Below are 21,691 nucleotides of genomic sequence, written 5' to 3'. Positions count from 1 at the left end.
AAGCTTCACCAGCCAACATATCACCCAACCATCTTTCACTCAACCACACTTCTCCCAACCACGAAAGGCAACAACCACCACGGTAGGTATCTTAGTCCGTCAAATCCTGTGATCCCACCAAGCCAACATGGGTGACAAACATCCGCACCATTTATGCATCTATTAGTGTATTTAATGTGGTGGTTTCACAGAAGATCAAATAAGTAGTCATGATTGTTATTTGAATTTAAAAGTTGTTGACCACACCATATTTGACCATACACATTTATCTAATTTGTACTTTCGCTTACATGTATTGGGTTTATCACACTTTAATCTAACGGTTCCTATTAAAGTACGTTACTCAATAAATATACTAATCAACTGCAAAAAAAAAAGAAACTAATTAGTGTTTACTTTTCAAAACCTAAATCTCGTTTCTATCAAGGGTATTTAGAGAATAGAAAATAAAAAAGATAGTGCTAAAGTACACTTCCGGCATAAAATACCTAAAACATGTTAAAATCCAAAAGAAAGTAACCCATAATGTAATACTCTATATATTCTTTTTGATTTTATAAGCAGATGAGTTGAGAAAGAAACAAAGACTATATGACATATACGCTGTAACAATTTCTATTGAATCTTGTGTATAAAAATAGTTAAAGAAGTGTATGGAGCCGAGTGAATCAGTTATATATCTAAAGCTATAAATCACAGGAAAGATAAAAGACATTTGGTATCAGTAAACCCCAGTATCTGATAAGCAATCTGAAGCAGAGTTTGGAGCCAAATGCTATGACGAGAAAGAGTAAGAGTGAGGTCAGAGTATAGAGTAAGCACGAACTGCCTCAACCACAGGGGCTTGACACATAGGACATTTTCCTCCAGCTTCCACTAGCTTCTTTGCACACTTCTCGCAAGTGTTCATATGTCCGCATCTGTTTTTTTTTTTTTAATTGAACAACCAGAATAAAATTTCAAATAGGGAAGATGCATTAAAAAAAACAAAGGATGCTGGTGGTGTTCTCATGGTCCATACACGTACCTGTACAATAAGGAATCAATGTTACTCTCGCAGCATATGCAGCAGATCCCTTTCCTTACGTATTCCCATTTTGACTCATAGCTCTCAGCGTCACTGGATGATGGACCTGTTAATCCGAGATTATGGGGCGTCATAAACAATATGTTGTGTACTGTAAATATAATATATATATATATATATGTAAAAATCATAAAACGGATAGAAAACCTGATGAATCGGCAGAGCGGTGCATCGCCGCAGATACCTCTTGCCTTATAGAGCGTTGTAGCTCGAGTTGCATTTCCATGCAAGCCTCCAGCATCCTCTGGAGGTTATCCATCCTTTGATGTATCCTTCCCATGTCGATCCTCAGATCGTTGATCGAGTCCCAATCCTGCAGAGATAAATTGTTTTAACTGGATCAACAAGGATGATCCACTTAGGAGATAGTCTTTTACCATTCCAATGCGCTGATGCATATCATGTGCCGGCCAGCTTGAATTGGATCGATCATGGTCCCAGAAGGCCTGAACAGGAATCACTGGAGAGGGTAGAGATAAAGGAGGAGATTCAACAGCTTCAACTTCTTGACCACCACCACCACCACTCTGAGCATCATCAGCTTGCTGTTCTGTGTGTTCATCGGCTAATAAGGGGTCCGGGAACGTCTCGTGTTCTTCCCAGTCGACAGGATCTCGGCTTCGCCTGTCCACGTAAGATTGTATCAACTGGTCGAGATTTTCCCTAAACCCGCTTTGAAGAAGATTTGAAACACGTCTCCTGTATAGTGGAAACAGCAAAGTCATCAGATACAGAAACTTCGGTTAGAGAATATGAGGCCATTACAATATTACAAGATCCTCTACCTGCTGGAGAGTTCTCTGAGTTCCATGTTCCCATTATCATCATCCTGAGGAAAAAATGTGGCCGCCCTTCCAATTGAGACCGTGTCCTCATCAGAATGTTCCTCAGACCAGTCTTGTACCGGGCTTTGAAGATCAGAATCATCAGCCTGCATCTCTGTGGGTTGTAGTGGACCATGGTCTTCTCCGTCCTCATCCACGGATGATATCTGGGAAAACTGGTTTGGAAAACTCTCGGGAACGTTTGTATCTGCCTCCTCTTCAGCATCATCCCTCCATTGGCCGTTGATAAGTTGCCAATCGGATTCTTCGTTTCCCAGAATCTCCTCCTCAGACTGTTCCTCTAGGGTGAAAGTTAGATTGATGTTCTCAGGCAGATGCTCCTGTAGATCTATTGTCGGTCCAGTAGTGGCAATTTCTTCGGGACTTTGCAGAGACTGTTCAGAAGATGAACAGCTAGCAGCATCCTCCCTTTGATGGATATTCAGGTCTGCTTCAGCATCATTTCTCCTTTGAGAAAACTCATCACCGTCCGACCGCTGCCATTCGCTTTGGATATTCTCAGGAAGTTGCCCCTGCCAGCCTTCTACACGTGCGGTCCTTTCCTCCAGACTTGTACTCCGATTACTAGAGCGTCTAGAATCAGTTACTTCATCCAGCGAGTTATGGCTGTCGCGATTATGATCTGAACCACCGTCTGCATCATTGATGTTATCTTGATTGTTTTGTTCACCTCTACTATCGTCAGTTTCAGTGTCCGATGAGGTTTCCGAGTGACTAGTGCTGGCTTGACCAGAGACAGACCGGTCTAGTCTGGATATAAATTCCTCCCTGTCATGGAAAAATACATAGTAAGCATTCACGTTTACCAAATCGCTTAAAATATAAAGAAGTCTGAACGTATAGCTCAGCATAAGATATTCAGCCACCTATGGAAGGGCACAAAATAAAATCCACAGAGAGATATGCATGAGTTGTTTAATACAAAAGAATTAGTTACCTCAGCTCAGATACAGTTTGCCTCTCTCTCAGAAAGCCCAACTCAGTAGCTGCAGATGATGTTGGTTTCTCTTTATCATCCTTGACACCATTTCGTAAGAACCTCCCCCTTAGCAATGCCTGCAATGGCAATTAAAGATCATGATTCAGGCTACGTCGACCGAAACCCAAACAATAGAGTTGAGACAGAGACAACTCTCAACTCCTCCAACATCAAACAACCTTATATGACTTGAAATGGTACACAAAAAGCCAAGCAATAGTTTTTTTTTTTTTTTTTTTTTAAATATTATGAACCAACCTGAATGCGATTGCGATGAGCAAAGTTTGATACAGCATGATGCTGCATCAACCCCTGCAGCTCTCTTTGCCTTTCCCTCTCAGCCATCTTTAACATATCCACCCACACTTGCCGACCACATAACTTGCGTATGCCTCTTCTAGCATGCTCGTTCTGAACGCAGTTCGCATTAACAACCATTCCGTCAAGCACTCTTTCAATCTGATTAGCAACTTCAGCAGGCTGATCTTCCCTGGAATCACCAAGAACAGGCCCTCTCTGCTGGCTATTCATCTGAACCATCTCCCTGATGATCCTCACCCTTTCCTGCTCCGTTTCGCCAAGCCATTCCGCTCTTGCACCGTTAGTAGTAGGGGAAGGAGCAGATGATTGTTCACCCGTCCCGGAGCTCATCCACTCACGAAAGATTTGTCTAACTCTTTCCCGTTCAACCATCCCAAGATCTGAAGAGTGCTCGCTACCGGTAGGGGAGCATCCACCAAGTTCATCACTCTCACCCAGATTTACATGACTGCTAACGTTACTGTCATTTCCCCTCGAAGGGGAAGAAGGGCCACTCCTTCTCTCACGGGGATGACCCGTCACGTGGTCATCCTCAAGTTCCCTCCACATCTGTAGGAGTGAGGATGCACGGACGCCCGGTCTTCCTTCGGTTTCCATTTGTCTAGTGTCCCGAGGGAAGGATGAATTAATAGCCAAAATGTTTTGCAGGCCAGCAATAGCCATTATATGATCAATCAATCAAATCCCTTTTTTTTTATCTACAAAAATATACACTTCTTTCTCCAAATAGATTAGATCAATCTCCCAATCACCAGTTCCCATACCTCTGACCACGGTCCTTAGGCCCATGTTTCACTGGAATCAACATCTTTTCACTAAATGAAGATACTCTCAACCTCCACGAGCTTAAAACTCAGGTCCAAGCATGCACCTGAAACACCCCAAAACAATTCACACTTCAACCAGATGAATTTGACAAAACCATCGATGACATCTGAACAAGTCTTCATTGACATTAAAACAAGATTCAACGCCCAAATAAAGAACCCTAAAATCAAACATCAGATTCTTAGAAAATTGAGCAGCAACGAAAATCACCGATCACATCTGTAGAAATTAAATCGATTAACGCACAAACAAGAACCCTAAATCTCACATTCTCATCTGTTTTGAATTATCAGAAGTTCGAATCGGATCCGAAGATCCAGAAAATAATCCGATCGAGATCGAAAACCGTAAATTAGATTTGCACGGAGATAGTAAGAAGGAGAATCCGTAATCAAAAGACCTAAATCAAATCCGACATTTTCGAAACTTCAACGCAAGAATGAGAGAGAGAGGGAGGCATCGTAAACCTTTACCAGTGAATCTCTTCGATTTTATTATGAGTGAAGAAACGGTCAGCTCGTAGAGAGAATTTAACCACGAGACGAGAAGGAGGAGAAGAGCCGAGCGAAGAGAGAGGGGAGAGATTGTATGTACATGTGGACCAGCTTGTTGTGAAGAAAATCTTACCGTAACACGGACGTCTGGACAAAATTGACAAGCGCCTAATACCTGCCTGACACGTAGCGCACTTCCCTGCTTCCCAAAGTTGGTTTTTTCTTTTTGGATTCAAGCAAGCAACTCCATTATTAATATATTTTTAAAAAGGAAAAAGCAAAATAAAATTTAATTTTGGCTAAATTTATATGTTAAATCTTCAAATTTTATCTGCTCCAAAACTCTTGTAGTGTGTGATGCAAATATTTAGTAACGCATAAATTGTGAAAATGTGTTAATATAAATTTAAGAATTGCTGAATTTGTCTTTAATTAGTATATATATTTTGAGACTATCAATTTTAAGTAGCTATTACCCTTAACAGTATATATTTAGTTAATAATAAAAATTGTAAAACATAGCTTTACCAACTTTCAAAAAAAAGAAGAACATTACTTTATCTCTTATCCATTCATTTTACGCAGATGTAATGTTACAGTTAGGTTTCGTATCAGATAATTTAAAATTTTATAATATTTAAATTTAAAACTAAAAGTTTAATATGTATGTTTTTGTTTTTATATTTTTCTGTTATAAAAATCATAAACCCATTTAGATTTTATGTTATAAAAATTATTTTATTTTATTTTTGGTAAAAAGTTCATTTAAGCTATAAAATTTTAATTATATAACATTCAATAAAAATGAAAACAATTGCTTGAAATACCATAAGTTGGATACCGTTTTCAAAAATACATTTAAATAAAAATACTATAGTATTTGGGTTTACGGTTTAGTATTAGTGGGGTTGGGATTTATAAGGTTTTATAAGTGATTATTAAACATTTATAAATAATTTAATAGACTTAGTTTAATTTTCATGACATATTGATAGTACATATAATTCTCTCGTGCTTATGCACAAATATAAATCTTTATAAAACTAATATACTATAATTAATTGATAGTTATTTTTGGTTTTAAATAAATTTATAATTTATATTAATAATATTATTTTATTTTAATTAGATATATGATTTTGGATATGTTATATTTAGTCGGATTGGTTATTTTTAGTCAACAATCAATTTTTTTTATCACTTGGGTAGATTGAATTACATCTATTTCTCTGAATTTAACTAAAATAGTTTATTATAAATATATTTAATTTTGTTTAAATTTTTCTTTGCATTTAGATTGGTTATTTTCTTAGATATGTAAATATATTTTATTAAGTTTATGTATAACGTAATATATATTGTCCTTAGGATTAAATAAAAAATAAACTAGAGGGTTTGATTCAGAATTACAAAAATGAATATAATGATAATATTGTAACAACTAATAAATATATTGTAACAATTAGTAAATATTTTATTTATTTATTAATATGTTTTGAGTCATCCTATAATTTATATGTATGAAAAGAAATAGATTATTATTTTAAAATTATATTTTTCTTATTGTACTTAGATCTTTGACATTGAATATAAGTTAGATTAATCGAATCACTCATGTTGTGAATATTGAGTTACATATATTATTTCCAATTCAAACTCAAATATAATTATCTTTTATTCTAATTAAGTCAAATTAAATTAGTTTTATTCCTCGTTTAATTAATGTGCATGTATTTTCATAATATTTATCATACTTATATGTTGTTTTTTAAAATAAAAAATATTAGAAAACAAAGAGATGATAATAAAAAATTAAATACATAAGTATAGCTGATAACTTTTTGTAAGCTCATGAACGAATATCAATATTTACAATAGTTAAAATATTTTTATAACTTCTAAATAATTGTATGTCTTAGATTTATTGAAAGGTAAACTGAAATTATTTTAAATAATCTTAAAAATGAGAATTTCGATTTGCTTGGGTATTTTGATTATGGGTATATTAAGTTCCACAAACATAAAGAAAACATAAAATTAAAAAAAAAACTTAATATTAAGAAAAAATATTTTTAATAATGATAAAATGATATATATATATATATATATACCTCATTAAAAGTGTATGCTACTTAATAAAATTTTGTAAAATCATATTGTATAAGTAAAATATAATTTACAGGTATTTTTCACTATAATTGTAAAATATTAATAATCAGCTAAAGATAGTGAAAAACATTTCAATAATTATAAAATAGTTTTAGTCAATTAAACATATATCGGTTTATGTTATTTAATTATTTTATATAATCATCTAAGAAAATAGACAGACATAAAGAAAATATTTCTATTATTTTGAAAATATCTTTATTATATACTGTATAAAGTATGTTTTAAAGGATTAATATTATTTTAAATATTGAGATTATCTTTGTGAACTTTTTTATGAAATCAAATTATATAATAATATTTTTGCTTTCATTTAAGAGAAATATAGATATAAAGAAAGTATTTTTTTATTATTTTGAAAGTATATTTTTATAATGTTAAATTATATTTTAAACGGAATATTACTATTTTGCAAACTTTCATTTTAAATGATATTATATTATATATGCATATATTTTCATTTTTTAATTCTTTTTAAACTTTATAAATGTTTCCTTGTTATTGTATATGTTAATAATAGTATTTAATCTTTTTAGTTTATTAAGGGTATCTCTGTAAATAACCACCGTAAAAATTAACGGGAACACATTCATAGAAAACTGACTATATATACATGTATTTTTGTTTTTAAATTCTTTCAAACTTTATAAATATTTCCTTTTTAATTATATATGTTACTTGGAAAAATTAAAAAAAAAACTATTTTTTTTAAAAATAATAATATTTAAATTCAATATTTTTAATTCATTAATGATACTTCTGTAAATAACCGTCGTAAGAATTAACGTGAGCACGACACGTACAAAACTGATTTCTCAGATAATATTATAGAAATTTATAAAAATATTTTAAAAGTAAATTAAAAGCGATCAATCGTAAAATTAGAATTTCACACAAAGTGCATTAAAATACTCAATAATATTTAAATTGACTCTACAATATTTCTGAAACCTAAAACATTGAATCAATTTTTATTTAATAAATATAAAATTGATTATATACTATAAGTATATTTAAAATTTTGCGTATCGTGATATATCACCATACCCTATGTTTGATGTGGATCAGAATGAATACTGAATTCCGGATAATAGTTTAAACAGTGATTACAACCAATTAGTTAGAGGTCCAACACTGAGAAATGATTACTTGAATATGAATAATAGACTGTTAACAGAGAGCAAACCAAAACTACGTTAAGTAGAATTTCCAAAAGATTATTGAATGTTTTTTCTAATTTTTTGCAATTGCAATTGCAATTTCGAAAGATCATTAAATTTGAGAATAATTAATAAAACATTTACAAAATTTTATAAACCCAACTCCATCCTTAAATACTAACTTTAGACAATAATCACTAAATCCTAAATTTAAAAATAGAGTTTTTAATTGATTGCACTTTTGAAAAGTGATAGCCAATTTAAAATATTTTAATTAATTCCTTCTTTTTTGTGTGAAGAAGATGGATGGGGAAAATGTGATGTGGAGTCTTATACGGCAATAGTTAAATCGAATGGTGGAGACCCGAGAACCTACTAATATTAAGCGGAATATATTCAATTTATAATGGTAAAGTTATTTAAATTTGGATAAAATTTCAGTTTTACCTTAAGTTTGTTATCACTTTTAAAATTTTAAGATAATTATTTTCATAAATATTTTAAATTTATAACACAAAAAATTAAAATAAATTTTCTAAATCATTTATAAATATTTAAGAATAATTTATAAAACATTTATAAAATTTTATAAACAACTACACCTCCTAAATACTAAACTAAACAATAATCACTAAACCATAAATCCATATGCTAGAAAAAAAACTAATTATGTGTATTTTTGAAAAGTAGTAACTAAATTAGGGTATTCTAAGCAATTTATTTTTAAATTTTAATGAGTTTTTTAAATAGATAAAAGGAAGAATTAAATATGATTTTGTTAAAAACGTAGAATATCATCTAAAACCATGAGATTTAGATTTTTTAATTACAAAATTTCATTCACGCACTATAAAATCACTTAAAAACTTCTTAAATTCAGAACTTAAAATATTTTCAAAATAGTATATTGCACAGTATTTTATTAAATGTCTAGTTTAATACTTTTTGATTTTAAATTCATTTTTGAAATTCATTTTTGAATAGTCATTTTATACAAATCACCCGAAACTTTTCGTTGAATACACTCTCTTAATTGTTTTTGAATTGATTATATAGATCTCTCACACTTTTAAAATATTATAAAGTTGATATTAATATAATTATATTTATATTTTGAGATATCTAACTTGGAAATCTCGAACAGTGATGTCCTAAAAACCTAAAATCATTATACTATTTTCGTTACACTCTAGATCATCTAAGTTAAACTACTTCTAAATCTCTGTTGTATTACATGGTTAGTGTTGATGTCATATTAGAAACAGAAACTACAACATTTAAAATGTGTGAATATAAATAATTTAATGATGGCATTCGTTTAGGGGTAGAAGAAAAAAATAATGATTTTTGGATAATATACAACAATTTCCACCTTAAAACGAACGCCGGAAGAAAATTAGAACAATAAATAAATATAAACAAATGGTTTTTGGTATTGATGATTTGTTAAGCGTAATTATTTAGTTACTCTAAATTAGATAGATCCATACTACCATTTTTAATAGATTATATTAGGCATGTGCATTCGGGGTCCCAATCGGGTTTCGGTTTTATCCATTCGGGTTTTAGTTTTTCGGGTTTATCAAAATCAGCTCCATTCGGGTTATATAAAAGTTCGGTTCGGAACCGGTTCGGGTTCTATCGGGTTCGGGTCGGGGTTAGTAAATCTCCAAATAATCGGTACAACCCATTGTACTTTCGGGTTCGGATCCCAATCAGTTCTTCGGTTTTAAAATACATGATTTGTACCTATTTTGTAACTAAAACATAAATGAAATCGGTTCTTCGGATTTAAAATACATGATTTGTACATATTTTAACAGCCAAAATATAAGTAAATTCGATTCAAAAATGATCATTCACAATCAAGCGAAATATAAACATAGTTAGTGATAGAAAGAAAACCAGATAAATGAAATAATAAAACAAAAACTAAGTTCTCATGAAATGAGAAATATTATTCAATGAAAACAAAACCAAAATCTAAAAACTTCAGGTTTCAACCGCCACATTCCACCATCAACCTTCGTGGAATAGATAATTATTTTAGAAATTCAATAATATTTTAAAGTATTTTGGATACATATTAAGAATTAAGATCATATTTGGTAGAAGTTCTTTTTTGTGATTTTAAATGTTTCGGATTCTATCGGATATCCATTTATGTCCGGGTTCGGTTTGGATAATACCCAGAATCCAAAATACCGAAAAACAAGATCCATTCGGTATTTATGTCGGGTTCGGATCGGTTCGGATTCATTTTTATCGGATCGGATTCGGTTCGGATTTTCGGGTTCGGTTTATTTGCCAAGCCCTAGATTATATCACTATTTTTAGAATGATTGTGGTGAAAACAGATAAACAATTACTTCTCGAATAATGTTTAGAGATTTATAAACCAAAATTACACTCCATGATTGCTCATAAGTTATTCATTTCATTAAAGTCTCCTTGTTGGTAAGTATCTAACGTAACTCTTTTTAAACCTTATTGATTAATTATCTTGGATATAAAGAAAAAGACCATCAACATCTAAGTTGTTGTTGGGGATTTTTAGGAATAGATTTTGTTTTCATAATTAAAAATAAAAGAATATCATGATTGCAGTAAAAAGTAGTAATATAAACCTAAATTTTAATCATTAAACTGGTTCAATTTTTATTTAATCGATTTCATAAAAACATATTATTTTAATCGAGTTGCCTTTTTCAGACTTTTCTTCTCTTCAATTTCATACCGAAAGTGATGCATTTAGAATTTTATGCAAATGTGTTGTATCCATCATTATGGTTCTGGTTTTCTTTTCTTAATATAATTCAACAATTAATTTTAGTCTTTTAAATTTTTCATTTTGTTTAGACATTGAGTTTGTAAAAGCAACTAAAAACATGCATCTTACATGGTGGATGGTTAGGAGAAAGAATAAGCAGTGCATGCATCTCGCTCTAAACAGTAATCAAAAGTTCATATTCAAAATGAGTTGATATTTCATCTATACTGAGAAGATGAGAGATAGCGTGACCACATAGAAGGAAAGATTCAAAACAATGATTACAATAGAAAAGGGAAAACCACTAAAGATACATAAGTAAACTAATAGCATATGCTTTTTAATGGGTATTGGGTACGCAATATTTAAAACCAAACATGACTAAAGCTTAGTCTCAAATTCCCGGAAAGTTTAATATTTAAACCAAACTTCATATAAACTATATTCGAAGTTATAATTAATTTGAATGGCTTTTTGATCTGCCGCCGGAATTTGTTAGTGGCCTTAATCATGGTATTATATAGTCTTCTATATTTTTCGTCATAGTCTAATATCGTCAAGTTAAGGGGGTTACATATATTTTCATAAACCATTCCATAGTGGTTGAATAGAAACTCAATCACATTATTCGTTAGATAAAGTATAATGTTGCTTCACAGCCCGACCATTCGCTAATATGGCCAATGTTAATAGAACCTTAGATATCATTAGGCACATTGGCTAAATCATATGGGGCCATGCTTTCAAATTTTATTTTATGTTCACTTAAAGATAATACTATTATCCACCTTTTTCAAAAGAATCTATTAAACTTTATTAGTAGTTGATAGAATGTTCTAAACAAGATTGGTGTGAATTAATACATATCGTTTATTTACTTGCGGAAAACAGAAAGCAACAAAAAAGTTGATTTTTTTTTAATATTTATAGAAATCCTCAACTTACATCATGGAAAGAATAAAAGAAAACTATTATTATTCCTATATTATTATCTAAATTATTTATTTATTTATTTTTGTTTAACCAGGTGTTGACCTTGCGGCCAGCACCTAAGTCCGGCGTCAGCCTTTGTCTGTACCTTTTTACGGGCCCTGGACACGCCTCCCCCTCCACGCGAGTCGAACAGCCGACCTCCACTCCCCAAGGACGTAGTACCACGGGACTACGAGGTCCTGGATATACTTCTTTTCATTTTCCTCTTCAGAAAGAAGAAAATCTTCGAAAATTTTGAAAACAAGCGCCGTAGAGGAAGGTTTTGATTTGATACAATTATTATCTAAATTATGAAACAAAAAAATTACATTAAATTTATAGTTTTAAATTCTCTGAATATTATTTATACTCAAATATCGATATTCAAAAAGTCATATAACAAAAAAAAAGAAAATATTCATGGCGATGTTTTGAATTAAATTTAGAAATTTAACTGAATAGTAATTTCTCTCACGTTATCGCCGTCCATGTTCGTATAGTATTTATGTTAATGGTAGATTGATGATAATCATGAGTGTAACGCCCCGATCCCCAGGCATCCGACCGGGGTTATCGAAAGAGCGTTATGGACACGTGTCTACTCATTTAGACAACCCTATGTGTCCCGTTACTGGTCCTGAGAGCCGATGGGCGCATAACCTTCTTTGAAATACCGTCACACCCATATCCATATACTTCTACTTACAGTCCTGCGCACAGGGAAATGGAAATGGAGGAGTGAGCAACAAGTTACTCACTGAAGTGGCTCTAGACCAGCCTGCCCGCATGACACTCTATACTACTCTATGCGGGAACTAGGACTGACTAGCCACTACAATCAGGTAATGTATTTTTATCATTTCATACTGTCATCACTAATTGTCCACATTCAATTCCATACATTTCTAGCAACCTAGTGATCAATCATTACAATGAACTCACTCATTGCCACACACGTTAAACCCTAGACTTAACCGACTCATCATACTAGACTGACTCGATCCTATGACACCTTTAACTCCCCGTTACCCGACCTTGATGCACGTTTTTATATCCCGCCTCTCGCAGTTGGCACTTCGTTCTTATCATCAGTGGGTAGCTCCCACTAGGCTTCTACCCCATATTCATGTGGATTCGCCACATCTCCTATGGGTGCTTCCATATTCTTGTGGATTCGCCACATCTCTTATGGATACCTAGCGTGAACTACTGCCACACATACTTTCCTTAGACTCTATATGCTTTCCCCACCCATGCTTAACCGTAACCTTATTCTTTCATACTTTCACTTATCCTTTCACATCCTTATCATTTTCACTTATCCCTTCCCATTCTCATTCGCTTTCCTTTTCATTTAGACTTGTACTTGGACTCATTCACTAGACGCCACCCGTTATCGATGCCACACACAATACACATTGCACTCAAGTTCTACTTCAATAACATTAACAATCATTACTCATCTATCAGCTTAGCATACATTTCTCTCTAGCATCCTAACTTTAATCACAAACCACTCATGGGACTACACATCCAAACATACAAGCATAAATTACCAATCAATCATCGCTACCACAACTCCATTTCAGTTTACTAAGTCCCATTTAACAATATGAAGGTTCTTATGCATCGTGTTCCATTCATCTAACATCCTAGCAATAATCATGATCTATCATCCTAGCTTTCAAACAGGGTCTAATCAACCCTAACTCCAACATAAAGGAGTATACACACTACAAGAAAACATCAATTTTGTAACTACAAGAATAGTTGGAAGATAGTTGCAACTATAGATATTATGACTATTTTGCAACTACTTGATTCAGTTAGAAATAGCTCGTCGCAAATAATGTTGGTTGCAAATTAGTCCCAAAAGAGCGACTAAAGTAAGACTATATAGTTAGTGGTATATTAGCAACTCCTTTGTAACTAAGGTCGCAGTTGCAAAAATAATTTGAGACCACGGTTTTGGTCTCGTATTAGTTAGTAAATAGTAGTTGCTAGTTAGTCTCTTTTTACTTGCGACTAATTTAAAACATTTATAAGTTAGTGGCTAATTTAAGTAACTAATTTGTGACTACAATATTTATTTTTTGTTACAAATTAGTTGCAGTGGTTTACGACTATTTAGCAGCCACATTATTGATATATGCTTATAAATTAGTTGCATAATTTAGTGACCAATAAAAAATTAATTTGAATTTCTTGTTTAAAAAAATATTAATTTAGAAATAAAAATTTATTATAATATTAGTTTTGGAATCAGAATTTATATATTAACTTCGAACTTAATTTGAAAGTCAAAAGTTAGAAATACAACAATTGAAATATTTTAAATTCCTATAAATGCAGAAGAAGTCGACTTTAAAATCTTTCGTTTCAGTTTCGAATCGGAACCATTAAGACCAAACCTACAAAATGAAAAGATAAAAACAAAGTTACAAGTAAGGCAAGAATGTATAGAAAGCAAAGAAATGAAAAATTGAACCAAACATAATCAAAGCTCAAGATGTCATTACTAAAACAAGAAAACCATAAGTGAGAGAAAGACTTAACATGTCAAATTCAAGAACTGAAACAAATTGTAAGGCTTATGAGCCAAATAAGCAAGTAGTAATCCCAAGAGGTGTCGTACTTTAAGCTAGAACATATCATTATGAAAGCAAACAAACCATAAGTAAGACACAGACTAAACTTGACAAATTCAAGCATTTTAACTAGTCGTAAGGGTAAGGCAAAAACAAATAGATTATCATGAAGTTAATGTAAGAGTTCTAAGGCAGACAAATAAACCAAACACAATAAAAACTTAACCAAAATGAAGTGGATTATCATGACTATGTAACCATAAGTGGTGGAAATCAGCCAAACTATTGAGATATGTTTTAAACACACAACTAAACTCACCAAAATGAAGAGTTTAAGACAAAACCATGACTCACTTTTGCAAATATGAACTGGATATGTGTGTTTGCAGGTATTCTTCTCTGGAATTAGACCGGGCATCATTGGATGGGAAAGGAAAGACCTAATAATCAAATGGATCGCAGGCAAGGAGCTAAGATAAAGTGAGTGCTCACCATTTGACACTTACAAGCTCAAATAACACCAGACTCCACCGACTGAAGGAACGACATTACAGGCTTCTTTCTCCTAACAGGCTTCTTCTGAGGCTGATTGTTGACATAAGCTCCCACTGCTATACTCCCCTCCCTCTGCCACAGTTATCAACCCTTTCATCAGTCTACTAAAATTTAAAAAATTGGTGGCACTTCCTTGACATTTCAACGAACACATGGTGTGCTAAAAAAATGAGAAACAGAAGAACAAAAATAGGGTTAGGCTAAGAATATAACCTGGTGGAAAGGGAACGAGTCCAGCTATCTCTCTTGGGTCCATTGATAAAACTAGTTCGAGCCCCTTTCACCGACCACACTCTGTTTCTCAGACACACATCGAAATTAAAACATTGTTAGATTACAGAGCCGAAAACAACAACAAAAGGAAGGTTTTTTTTTCCCAAAATTACAAATTTTCGGCTGCGGAAAGCTTCTCAAGCTTCTTCCTTCTCTGATAAACCTCGACCTGAGGTACTTCCCTGAACCCATCTCCGTCTTCTTCCTCTGATCTAATTATCTCAGACCAAAGATCAACTGTCACCAAACACCAACCTTTTCATGTTATACATAATTCTGAGTATGAAGTGTGATTATCTAAAGATTTTAGCAAACTGGAGTGTGAAGACAATCAAAATTAGGTGAAGAGAAAATTCTGAGATTGGAGTGTGAAGAAAAGAAAAAAATGATGAACATAAAGGTCTAGAAGGAAGAAAGAGGATTTGGGTATCGAAAATCTTTTCCCTATAAAATGAGCGCTATATTAAAAAAAATTGCAAAATAGTGACATATGTAAAAGAAAATTACAATGAAATTTACGACTTATTTGTAACGCCTCATGTTTTGCAGTTTCAAATTAGTGGCTAACAATACCCTAAACCTTAAATATCATTTATTTGCTTTTTAAACTAGTATATAAGAGAAAACACTTGTTATAAACTTATCAAATTATTAATGTACAATAATCTAATTGATTTCTTTAACCCAAATCTAAATCATTGCACTTGAATGTATTACAAGTGGGTAGCATGGGTTTTGTGAAGATTTGCATGTGCAACTTTTACCAGTGATACAAATTTATACAAAATATAATCATTTTTGGATTTCTTCTGTTACCTACTAATGATATATAGTAAAACAATTTTAAAAAGATATGTATTTTGGATAACTATTTAAACAAATATGATTGCAGTGGCAAAGTAGTAATTACTATTTGTGACTATTTTGTAACTTCTATATGTGTTTGTCGTTGCAAATTAGTAGCTAAAGATACTCTTAACTCTAAATTTCATCCTTTTATTTTTAAAACTTATATGTAAAAATAAATAATTTTATTTAAATAAAATAACTTGAATCATTTTTGTAAAACAATCTAACTGGATAAATGTAAACCTAATCAAAACTATACATGAATGTAATACAAATAGATGATACATGTTTGTAAATATTTGTGAATGTTTTAAATTTATATAAAAAATACCCATTTATGGGTTTCTTACATTAGTCTCTAATGATACATAGTAAAAAATGTGAAAATAATGTATTTTAGACAATTATTGAAACAAATATGATAGTAGTCGCAAAATAGTGACAAAAATTGCTACTAATTTTGACTAAATAAATTTTTATAAGTTGCAAATAAGTCACAAAATAACTGTACTTATACATATATATGTAGCAGACATTACAACTAATTTTTTACTATATTTGGCATGTGTGATATGTTTTCATACCAATATTTAGCCACTGAATTGTTACTCTTTTTACCACAGTAAAAAATGTCACAAAATTGTTGCTACTAATTTTCCACTCCTACAATTCAGTAGTAGCAAAGCAGTTACAAATTGAATACATATACTACTATTTTGCAACCACATTATTAAATATACTAATAAAAATGCTATTCTTTTGATTAAAGTCACAAACGTATAATAAATATGTAGCTACTATTTTGCAACTATGATAATTAAATTATACAAGTAACTGATTTATAACTATTAAATAGAATATAAGTTTTAGTTGAACATATATTGCTCTTTTTTTTTACTACTATTTTGTGACTACATAATTTAGTTACAAGAGAGTTACAAATGAATCTCAAATTAGCAAACCGTATTACTACTGCATGTTTTAGTCGAAAAATTGCAACTAAGGTACAACTCATTACACATAATAACATAATAGTTGCAAATCCATTAGAAGGTAGTTTCACATATTTGCCACTACCAACCGTAGTTGCAATTGTAGTCACTAAATTAATGTTTTCTTGTAGTGACAGTACATGAGAACAAGATGGGTTCAAGACACTCCACCTTAGCCTAGATCTGGATCCGGATCTGGAAACAAGAGACAAGGGAGAGGAGATTGAGATCCGGTCACCACCACCACCACACGGCGCCGGCGAGGAGAGAGAGAGCGTGCGACGGCGAGGAGAGAGAGAGCGTGCGACGGTGAGGAGAGAGAGAGCGTCGCGCGGGAGAGAAGAGAGAGAAGAGAGAGAGAGACGGCGCAAGAGAGAAAGGGAGAGCTCGACGGCTAGGGTTTCTGGTCTCCGGGAATTCTCTGCAGAGCTTCGCTTTAGTTTCTGTATGAGGCAAAAGGGAGGCTGCATCTCTTTTTATAAGAAAGGGGAAGGGAACCATAGGTCTTTGCCATATAGACCGTAGAGAAGCCCATATTCTCAAGGAAATTTTTACGGGTCAGGAACCGGGCCGTTACAATGAGGACCTTTATGTTTTCTATGAAGCCTTTTTAAAGTCACATTTAGGATGAGCGTGTTAATCATGGTAGCACCACCCATATACATATTGGAGGGCCCTAATGGAGGACGTATACTTAATATTTATAGACTATGTCCATATAATATTAAAATTTAGAACTAATATCAGTTCACAGTTCCAACTAATTCGGAGGAAGCATAATTCGCTTTTTGTTATAATATAAGCATTGAAATGATCATCCACTTCTTTACCAAACTCAAGCACTATGATCATCTACTCCTTTACCAACTCAAGCACTATGATCATCTACTCATCAAGCACTATGATCATCTACTCATCAAGCACTATGATCACCCACTCATTTACCAAATTAAGCACCATCTTTGTTATTTTATGTATTGTTGTTCACTATAAATACCATCACTCATCTCACTCTTTTGTACACCATAAACAAGAACAAGAGTTTATAATCAAAACACCATTACATCTTCTTCTTCTTACTTATAATAAACTCTCTCACTTATAGTAGTGTTATTTGCTTCATACGGGTATTAAATTCTACTCTTATTTAAATTTCTCGATACTATAAATTATAAGTTATTTCATAACACGTTATCAGCACGATCACTCTGCGATTCGGTAAAATTTATTTGTATCATTTATACCCTGTTATAATGGTCGGTATACCGCCTCTACTATTATTTATGTCATGTTATAATGGCCGGAATACCGCCTATATTATTTACTAGTAATTTAATTTATTTATTGGTCGGCCGAGCCGCCTTATATCCTGTTTATTATTTATTGGTCGGCCGAGCCGCCTTATATCCTGTTTATTATTTATTGGTCGGCCGAGCCGCCTTATATCCTGTTTATTATTTATTGGTCGGCTGAGCCGCCTTATATTCTGTTTATTATTAATTGGTCGGCCGAGCCGCCGTATAATTTATTTGATATTATGCATTGATCGGCTGAGCCGTCGCATGATTTATTGTCATATAACATAAATATTTCATTGTCATAATTTTTCACTTTTATGAAATTTTATAGATTTGATTGACCGTTTAATACGATATTTTCGGACTAATTTTTGGTGCACTCGATTTAACCCCAACGGTCACAAAGAATTTTTTTCAAAAATTTCCCCTTTCTCCAACGGTCATGAACAGTAATTTTCATCTATAAATACAACTCATTTTCACTTCATTTCATCATCCAAAACATTTCATCTTCTCTCAAAAATTTCAAAATCGCTCTCCTCCGATTTTTCAAGAAAGATGATTCGCGCACTTTTGTTTTTATGTGCCATTTTTATTTGTGTTTCTATTTATGGTTTATTCGATGGAGAATTTACTCCGAGTGAATTTAAGATGATTATCGGTTTAATTTTCTTTACATCGCTTCTCCTTGTAATTGCTTGTATGATTAATGTAAACGGTTTTTAAATTATGAAGTTCATAATAAATGGTTCATTTTAAAATTGCGAAATTCTAAATATATATATATATATATAGTCATTTTAGACAATGATATATATATATATATCAACGCTTGTCTATATGTAAGAATAATAGTTATTTGATGAATTAAATTTTGCTTATTATACTTTAATATGCTTCATGGTTTAATGGTATTAAGGAAACATACTTTATGATTCATGGTCTACATCATAAAAGAAATTATTTGTAATCGGTTAGTTTTGTGGTCGATTAGTCTTTGGTCTAATATCATAAAAGAATTTGGATTATATGTTGATATTTACTAATGTAATGGCCATATTTATATGAGCAAAATTTAAAGTTTTCAGGATTGTGTATTCTCTCGGAAAGATATGTACAAGTTATCAGCCAATTCAGAAACGTGAACAGCTGAAACTTTCATCGCCGATATACTTCTGTTTATAAGATAAGTATTTTTATGCTTTATATACAAGTTTAACAAACTTGATTAGATAAATCAATTTGCATGAAGTTGGCAGTGATATAAATTTGTTCATTAAATTGATTGATAGGTTAAACTTTGTTAAAAAGCATAAGAGTAATAATATAGTCTATATAATAATTACTACGAAAGTTTTATTTATTTTCTGATATAATAAGACACCTTTGTTAATACATATTTATATATATTTGAAATATTTTGATTTTATTACCATTTATATTGAAGATTTTAAGTTTAAAGCTTGACTCTAAAAGATCCATAAGTTTTGGAGAATAATATATATTAAAAATGTATTATCACCTGAAGTGATTACCTAAAGCTCATTTTGTATTTTGCATTTAAAGATTACAAGACCTGAAGTCTGTAAATAAAGCCAACTATGTTGGATGTTAAGTTTAAAAGTAAAATTTCTTCAAGAAATTTTTTTATGATGCATATATATTGAAAAATATCTATTGATAAATCACGTCTAGTTGATTATGATTCATTCTCCTGAAGAGAATATGACATTTAAAAAAAACTCATAAATAATGGTTTTAGACGTGAGCATAAATGAGGTCAAGGTCCAAAGAGTTTCTTTATAGAACTCATACTCTCACTTAAAGTTGAGAAAATAAACATGGTAATAAAGAAAAGAAATTATGAATTCATCTGAAGATGAAAGAAAATTTATTGTGTGTACAATACAAGGTAGTAAAAACTTATAGAATGCTTAAAAAGAGGATATATATGATGCTCCAGAAGTATACATAGTATTACTGCACATAAAAATTTAATTTAAAGTTCTTAAGAATGCAATTTAAAGTTCTTAAGGTATTGTATTTTTATAAGTATCAAAAGTTAAAAGGATCTACGAAAAATACATAACCCATGTAGGATATGTTGTTGATTAAGAAAATGAGATACATTCGAGATTGATAAACCTGTAGTATTATAATCTCGAGGGGAAGAGTTAAAGAATCTCACTTTTTATGATAAGTCAAACATCCAGAAGATTATGTTTACACTAAAACTAAGATTGATGAATTTTTCTCAAAGTAAATCCATGAGATTTTGAGACATTTATGTTGAGACAATAAGCAAACGAAACGATATATACATTTCAATCAGAAATAATTCTCAAAGCAGTATAAGTATTTTAGAGAAAATATCTACAGCCTCTTATATATTGTACTACACAAAGATTAGTATAATGAAGATAAATGTATAGTAAACTAGAAGTTTACATTTGGCATGAATCAGTTAGACCATTTTGGTTCATTAATAATGCGAATATATACTTAAAGGTCATATGCATAGGAACCAGAAGATTCTTCCGAATGATTTGACAAATGTTGCTTACCCATAAGATAAAAGGGTAATATGGTTTTCACCAGCCAAAATAAGATATTGGCATAAATAACGAAGATGTTAGTGGACTGATCACCCACTATGCATTTTTATAATATTGGTGAATTCACTTCTTAAAGTCTTTAACGACTATAGCACATTCACTGAGATAAGTGCTAAACATTTTGAGCAACACTGGATCGCATCAAGCCAATAAATATTCACTAGTTCTCCCCATCATTGGTATAGAATCAGAAACCAATCATTTTCATCTAAGAATGTTGGATGTTGCTCCGCCACAGAGCTTCAAATGAAGATGTGTTTTCAAATGAGGTTGGAAATATATGTTGGATATAAATCTCTATTGACACTTAAGAATCCAGAGCCATCCCCGAAAAATATAAGTAAGGCTATACATGAATTCTAAAAGTGAGTTAGTACTTCCAACATAAGGGGGAGAAAATAAACAGCTGGAAAAGAAAATAAGTTGAAATGAATTATCATTGATCCTCGGGCTAAACACAATGTGAAATAGAAGTCCAAAAGATAATTCATTTCAAAACTTACTAAAGCAGTTGCCAGACACGACCCATATAAATATAGTGATCAAGTCACATATACCAGCTGTAAATGCTCCAATAAAAATAAATGTTCTACAAGAACAATATCAAACTGCTAGTCACGCCTGCAGCGTGGTAGACAGATTGGTTCCCAAGATAAATCCTCGTAAATGAAAAGGAGCATATATTGATAATGGTCAAAACGAGGCAATATAGTTTTGTATGATCTCCAGAAGAGAAATTAAACATGACTGACGAAAATTCAGGTACCTGAGACAAATGAAGAGATCTCAATAAGTTATGTCATGTATGAAACAAAATGGAACCGATAAGAAAATTGACGTCGATGATATTATACATGCAAAGTAGCAGTTGATATAATAAATGAGAAAGAGGATCA

General features: G+C 31.9%; 1 protein-coding gene and 1 long non-coding RNA gene across 3 annotated transcripts; both read right to left on the bottom strand.

The window, feature by feature from the left end:
* Nucleotides 1–599: 599 nt before the first annotated feature.
* Nucleotides 600–4,725, bottom strand: LOC106396346. 2 transcript variants are annotated; one of them, XM_048754536.1, is made up of 8 exons: nucleotides 4,534–4,725; nucleotides 3,170–4,103; nucleotides 2,870–2,988; nucleotides 1,873–2,700; nucleotides 1,465–1,786; nucleotides 1,235–1,400; nucleotides 1,028–1,133; nucleotides 600–920 (listed from the first exon to the last, which is right to left on the bottom strand). In XM_048754536.1, exons 2-8 carry the CDS (start codon nucleotides 3,893–3,895, stop codon nucleotides 803–805), a joined length of 2,385 nt encoding a protein of 794 aa, XP_048610493.1. In that variant the 5' UTR covers nucleotides 3,896–4,103; nucleotides 4,534–4,725; the 3' UTR covers nucleotides 600–802. The 2 variants fall into 2 exon arrangements, with proteins under 2 accessions (XP_048610493.1, XP_048610494.1); XM_048754537.1 differs by having other exon boundaries at nucleotides 4,528–4,705.
* A 9,120-nt stretch (nucleotides 4,726–13,845) lies between these two features.
* Nucleotides 13,846–15,498, bottom strand: LOC106352555. Its single transcript, XR_001271630.3, has 4 exons — nucleotides 15,155–15,498; nucleotides 14,982–15,062; nucleotides 14,568–14,840; nucleotides 13,846–14,036 (listed from the first exon to the last, which is right to left on the bottom strand). It is a non-coding gene; the product is annotated as an uncharacterized LOC106352555 (long non-coding RNA).
* Between the last annotated feature and the right edge of the window lie 6,193 nt (nucleotides 15,499–21,691).

Source organism: Brassica napus, chromosome C4 (assembly GCF_020379485.1).
Source record: "Brassica napus cultivar Da-Ae chromosome C4, Da-Ae, whole genome shotgun sequence".
Classification (NCBI taxonomy): domain Eukaryota; kingdom Viridiplantae; phylum Streptophyta; class Magnoliopsida; order Brassicales; family Brassicaceae; genus Brassica; species Brassica napus.
Note: the sequence above shows the minus strand (reverse complement) of the source record. Positions and strands in the feature narration are given on the sequence as shown.